Source organism: Rhinatrema bivittatum, chromosome 8 (assembly GCF_901001135.1).
Source record: "Rhinatrema bivittatum chromosome 8, aRhiBiv1.1, whole genome shotgun sequence".
In the NCBI taxonomy this organism is placed as follows: Eukaryota; Metazoa; Chordata; class Amphibia; order Gymnophiona; family Rhinatrematidae; genus Rhinatrema; species Rhinatrema bivittatum.
In genome coordinates, this window is record NC_042622.1 from 119169362 (window position 1) to 119176089 (window position 6728).

Consider the following 6728-nt stretch of genomic DNA (forward strand, 5'->3'; position numbering starts at 1 on the left):
ATAGCGATATTAAGTTGGAGGCCCCAAAATTAAAAAAAAAATTTAAAATCGGCCCGCAGCCCGGAAGATGGATGCTCAATTATGCCGGCATCCGTTTTCCGAACCCGTGGCTGTCAGCGGGTTTGAGAACCAATGCCGGCAAAATTGAGCATCTGCTTTCAAGCCCGCTGACAGCCGCCGCTCCTGTCAAAAAAGAGGCGCTAGGGACACGCTAGTGTCCTTAGTGCCTCTTTTTACCGTGGGCCCTCATTTGCATACTAAATTGCACGCACAGGAGAGTGGGCGCTCGCCTTGGAGTGCAGGCTCTCCCGCGGGTTTTACTGTATTGGCCTGACTAAGATAGCATTCCAACTATTTCAGTACCACACCTGAGATCCCACTCTCTCTAAGCCAGAAAAGTAGAATCATGGCCTCTCCTGATTGTACCCAGGCTTGAAAGAAGGATCTGAGTTAAGAGATCTTCTGAATCCAAACTGATAGATGTCAAAGATCTCTTGAAGCTCAAAGTTGTTTAGCACCTCAATAACCTTTAAGATAAATGATGAGGAGGAAATAGGCTGGTAATTAGACTGAGACAAAGGATCAAGGCCAGGTCTTTTTAATAAAGGCCTAACTGAAGTACGCTTAAGAGAGAGTATGGCAAAATGCCTACTGCCAGACTCTAGGGGATCACACCTTAATATAAATCCATGTAAGAAGCTGGGAGTTGCCATCTTTAATTCCTCTCTTCTACTTGTCTTCATATGTGGCTGGGTTTGTCATTTCCCTTATGTTCGTCTATTGGTACAGCATCGGATATCAGCTTACTTAGCAACATAGTAAATGACTGTAAAAAAGACAACCAAATTGGCTCATCTAGTCTGCCCAGTTGTGATTCTTCTACTTTATGTAAATGAGTATATAAAATTACTGCATTCAATTCACAATTGTTTCCCTACCCACTTTGTCCTCTACCCAACCCCTTTCCAACCACCACTCTCCACATCAGTCCCAAGCATGCCCGGAATCTATTAAAGTGCCAGCCTCCACTGGTAGGCCACTTCAGGACTAGTCATCTTTGACTATGATAGTTACAAGATCAACACTAAATCCAATATGCTGTCTTATTACCAGGCTTTCCAATAATCCTCTCTCTGCATCATTGTCTAGTCTTGTTCCCCAATATGCAGGTTCTCTCTAACATTTACTAAAGTCTATGAGTCAAACAAAAGTGAAGTGACAAATCAACCATACGGGAAATAATTAGAAGACAATGAGATAAGATCACCAGAAGGAATTCTGCATGGCATGATCAGCTGTAGGATACAAAAAAGTTTCCTTCTGTCAGGACTAGATTAAAGGGTAGAAATGTGGGCCAGTTTATCAGGGCCCTTCAGCTCTGCAAGTGAAGCAACTTTAATGCCATCTCATCTCAGCACAAGATTAGCACTTTACTTCAGTGCAGATCCATTCAAACATGGAAATTCAGCGATTTCTTTGTTTTATCTGAAAACACCCTCCTCCTCCCCGAGCATCAGTTACAAGGGCCATCTAGGTGAATGGGAGGCTCCACCAGGGGAATAATCTTTGCTGTTTCAGTCTGGCTTAAGCCCCTCTGCAGAAGGGCTCAGTTTTCTTTCATTTAGGTCACTGAGATCAGGAGTTAGGCAAACAAAATAAAGATGATAATTCTCCAGTGGGATTCTTTAGACCCAAAAGTGTCTGCTCGTTGCTCTCCCAAGCAGCAGCAAAATGTTTAATCTGTCATTCTTTATCCAGTTCACACAGCAAGACGCTGACATCTTTATTTACTGCTCATTGTTATTTCCTGGCTATTTCCAGTAAAAGGCTTGGCTGAAATGATTTTCCAGTGCACATCTTTGACGTGTCGAGAGAGCGCAGGTTTATAAGCGAAGTTCATGTTGCAGTATTTACACTTGTGGGGCCTGGCTCCACTGTGAACGTTCAAATGGTCCAACCAATTCCGCTTGTTGGTGAACATTTTCAAGCAGATCGAACACTGGAAAGGCTTGATGCCCATATGTACTTTGACATGCTTTGAAAGGTTACTTCTTTGAGTGGTAATTCTGCCGCACCGCAAACACACATACAGGTCATGTGCCTTAATATGGCAGATGTAGTTTTCTATACGATGGAAGACTCTGTAACACTTTGTGCAGTGGTAGGGCCCAAGAAACCCAATATCCTGTGCCACATATGGGCTCTCCTGGGAGAGACTCAGATTCTGAATTTCAAATTCTTTGGCAGCGACAATAAAGTTAATATTACTTACCATCTCCATGTCACCACTGGAGCTATGAAAGCTGTGCTCCACCTCTTTGTCTGCAAAGGTTGAAATGCTGCCACTTTGCTGTGGTTCAAATAGTGGAGGATAGGTTTGTTCTCCAGAATCATTTGTCTCAAACAGAAGACCTTGCTCATCTTCCACTTTGATAATTCGAATATCCAGCTCTTGTACATCAGTTCTAGAGAGATCTTTACTTTCCTTATTTCTAAAATCTGGATTCCTAGCCCTTTCAAAATCCCTACCTAACACTTGGGGCTGGGAAAGAGCCTGGGCTTTTTTCGGGCCTTGACTCTGGGCAAAGATATTATCCTTTAGATTCAGTGACAGCACCTGTTTGCATCTTTTTACCACATGGCCCATTTCAAGATAGCTTGCCACAGAAAGATAACTGAACAATTCTTTCTTGGAAACATAGAGGATGCCAGTGTAACAAGAGAGCAGCAACTGATTTGCTATTTCAGCACTCTGCAGTGTAGAGATTTTAATATCCACGGACTTACTCAGCAAAAACTGGTTCTTTAGGAAGAGAGAACTGGAGGCTAGAACAACCTTATGGCCATGAAATTCAGTCTGATTAATATGTATTGTAACATCACAGAATTGCTTCTGTTGTCGCAGACTATTCATATTTTGCAATATGGAGTCCCCATAGCTGTCAAACTGAAAACAGAAGATATCGGGGTGTGGACTCATTTTTGTTTATATGAGAATTAAAGCAAAATCATTAAAAGGGCCAAATACTGTGTAATGTTGAAGAGTTCCTCACTCAGGATCTAACTGCTCGAGAATCAGCAAAACTAATATTACACACAAAATTTGATCTTTCTGTGTTAGCAGATGGCTTAGCAAGTGGGAGATCAAGGTTAAGTCACAGTCCACACAGGGCTCATCTTAAAACATATTTTGATATGGGGGTGAAAAGATTCTTATTTGAAGCAATCAAACGAAATCATCCTTAATTCAGCTCCTAAGGCTTTTCTAAAGTTGTTTAAATTATAGAGTGCCCCACAGCGCCTGCAACAAAAAGGTGAAAATTAATAAAGATAAATGTTTGTGCCAAAATATGGTAGTCTCAAGTAAAGAGTGTGTTCTTTGCAGCTATCATCACAAGACATTTTTTTATGCATGCCATCATTTCCACATTTTTTTTCTTCTGCCGTTTGATGAACTTTCATTTTTATTAGCAGTTAATTCATTATTTAGCACTTGAAGGGCAGCTACTTCTATGTTCAGTTTCAGAGTCAACCAACCACTTGAGGGTTAAACCCCAGTATTACTGCACAGCTTCCTCACCAACTTGATCGAGAGAGGATAACTCTAGAAAGCTGGCCACAGATGTATTTAAAAAGGTCTCACCTACTTATTCGTTAACCCTTATTTCTGCATATCATATAAAAGTGGACTAACCCAACATCCACAATAGTTTAATCACCCAAGGAAAATCTTAACCATTTCACCTGCTGTAGACTTGTACCTTTACATATTTTGTCATTAAAGCAAAGTTTTACTGAACAGGGGGGCCAAAGCAATAAAGTGTAGGTTCAAAGTGTGTGCCAAAACTTCAGTTTCATTTTAAACTTGGGGAAGTGGGGGAGTCTCTCAGCTGTGATTTATGGAATTTCATGCGCAAAAAATACAATTTGTGCCCTTAAAATATGATTTATGTGCACAAAAATGCTTTCAGTGCAGAAAACCTTTTTTGCGTACATAAAGCATATTTATGTACAAACATGCTTTGAGAACACAAAGCATATTTTCTGTGCATAAATCCTAATTACCTTGTCTGTGTGTCAGAATTTCAGCTTCTGTCTGTAGACTGACAAGCACTGGAAACTTACTCCACCTCTGATCAGGAGTAAAATTTCTGGCACTAAAGAAAACCTGAGTTGGGCCAGTCATCTCTCTGCATTTGGGAGTATTAGTTAATGCCTTCTTTTACATGGGATTTCCATGTGAGGTCACTAAGCAGAAAACAGTTTTACATGGTTCAAATAGGTCTTACCTGTCAACTGACTTTCCTCGAGCCCTGCCAGACCAGAAACCTGTGGGATTCTCCCTCCCACCAGCAGATGGGGGCAAAGTGCAAAAGCTTCCTCTCTGACATCACTACCATAAGGGCTGGCCCAGCAGAGGGGAAGTCAGTAGCCTTTTGCCAAAGCGTGGCTTGTTGCTTGTTTTCTTACATCCCTATTTTTTTTTTTTTAAATTTAAGGAGACTTAGCTCATTACCCGACCTGCTCCTTAGTCTGTCTTGTCCTCCCCAGGGTAGCATTTTCCATGGTATTATAAGACACTGGTTCCCTACTTTCTGCAGTAAGGGATCCTGGACACATCACAAAATGAAAGAAAATGGTACGTGAAGAACAGCCTACCTTCGCATTCAGCTGTGCTCCCATGTTCCTTATGTTTTAACTTACTTAAACTCTATTCCTTTATTCACATGCCTGTTTATTCCTTAGTTACGGGCTGGATCTAGACTGGTCTGTCAGGACTCAAGGAAAGCCAATTAGCAGGTAAGACCTAACTGAACCTTCCTTTTCATCCTGCCAGACCAGTAATCTGTGGGATGTACCTAAGCTGTTCTTGCCCCAGGTGAGATCCTAGTGCTGCTTCCAAGACCCCAATATCAAAACTCATCTTGTCCTTTTCTTGAAGGTGTAATCTATAGTGTTTTGTAGAAGTGTGGATAGACGACCACATGACCACCCTGCAAATGTCCCTAGGCGTAACTGCTCTGTATTCTGCCCAAGATGATGCTTGTGCTCTTGTGGAATGCACCCTTAGCCCTTTTGACACTGGTTTGTTCTTCATTATATAGGATGCTACTTGCCCTTTTCTGGGTCCTGTGAACAAGAAATAGTCTGACTTCCCAAAGTCATTGGTCACTTCTAGGTACCTTAAGAGGCACCTGAGAACATAGAGGAACCTCAAACCTGTTTCCCTATGCATTCCGCCTTCCTAAATCCAGGCAGAGAGATAGCAATGGTTTGGGTCAGGCTACTTAAAAAAAAAAAAAAAAAGTTAACTCAGATAGATGACTTCATCTGGAAACCAGGAGACCAAAACAACTGGTTGTCTTGGGGAGGGAAGATCAGACCTACGGAGGCTGTCGTCTCATGGAGTCCCCACCCCGGCCCAGACTCCTAAAGAAAGTGACCTTAGGGAAGGCCTTTGCCCTAGGGCCCTTCTTACACTGTTGGACCAGCGAGATCTGTGCTCTGACCCAACTACTGAAGGCAGAGACTATTAACTTCCCCTCTGCTGGGCCAGCCTTTATGGTACTGACCTCAGAGAAAAAGCTTTTTCACTCTGCCCCCATCTGCTGGTGGGAAGGAGAATCCCACAGGTTACTGGTCTGGCAGGTGGAAGAGGAAGAACATTTTTTGTATACTATGGGAATAATTTTCAAAAACATTTATAAGCTTACCCCCAAAAGTTGCTTGGGAGTAACATTTACACTCACAAATTATATGCACAACTGCCGGTAAACTGTGTGCTCTACTGAATACACGTTATTACATCGCCTCAGGAATTGTCATCTCAAGTGTGATAAACTCGCTAACAACTTCTGGAAGCACATTTCGTTTTGCTTAGAAAATGTTACTTCAGCTATTTTTATAGCTGTCAATACACCTTTCAATCGTGCCATAATTTTACTCCATCTTTCCACGTTACAAAATCAGTGTATTATTTTCCTTTTCTTAATCTCCCTACGAAACTATTTGCATAGGCAAGTTAGCGCGATCTTACTTCACGGAGACTCAAGAAAGCCATTTTATTTTCCTTATCATATATTAGAAAAAATATTCATTAGAAAGCGGCATTTATTGCACATTTCTTTAAGGAACACCGTTGTTAAAGAAATTACAAGACAAGCGTCAGAATAAAAACACCTAAACTTCAGGTCTTCATAAAGGTTACCGCTGTACTCACAATGTGCACCGATCTGTGGCGGAGAGAAGCATGGGTTGCTGGTCCAGCGCATACCCGGACGCAACAACCTCCTCCGACCCCTTCTCTTTCCCGCGAGCCGGTTCGCTAACAGCAGCAAGCGGAAACCGGAAGCGAGACCCCAGGGGGGCGGGGCGGGCCTGCGCTCAGCCGGGTGCATGAGTAGGGCGGGGCCGTTGCTATGAGATGCAAAGCCCGTGCTGGCGGCTTGCGCTGGGTGCCTGCCGGCCCTGTTCCTAAACTAGGAGGCTCGAGCGGGCGCTGGCTACGGAGGACTTGGATTTTTTTTTTAGCACTGCAGCGTGAAGAGGTTCCCAAGATGGTAAGTTCAAGCGATTTATTTTTGCTTGCTGAGCGCTCTGTTCTGAAATGATGAGTCTGTGGTAGGATGGGGCCGGGATTGCACATGCTGGATGGCGCTGCCGCTGTGTGGTGCCTTGTTTGGGCAGGATGGCACATGCTAGCTGGTCCTGTGGAGGCATGCTCTGGG

At 43.0% G+C, this 6728-nt stretch overlaps 1 protein-coding gene across 1 annotated transcript; it reads right to left on the reverse strand.

Moving 5' to 3' along the window:
• Nucleotides 1-228: 228 nt before the first annotated feature.
• Nucleotides 229-6411, reverse strand: LOC115098168 (zinc finger and BTB domain-containing protein 26-like). Its single transcript, XM_029614554.1, has 2 exons — nt 6221-6411; nt 229-3301 (listed from the first exon to the last, which is right to left on the reverse strand). Exon 2 carries the CDS (start codon nt 2978-2980, stop codon nt 1784-1786), a length of 1197 nt encoding a protein of 398 aa, XP_029470414.1. The 5' UTR covers nt 2981-3301; nt 6221-6411; the 3' UTR covers nt 229-1783.
• Between the last annotated feature and the right edge of the window lie 317 nt (nt 6412-6728).

What these genes read in the sequence shown, in the direction of transcription:
- LOC115098168 (XM_029614554.1), bottom strand. Translation starts at nt 2,980, where the DNA reads ATGAGTCCACACCCCGATATCTTCTGTTTTCAGTTTGACAGCTATGGG.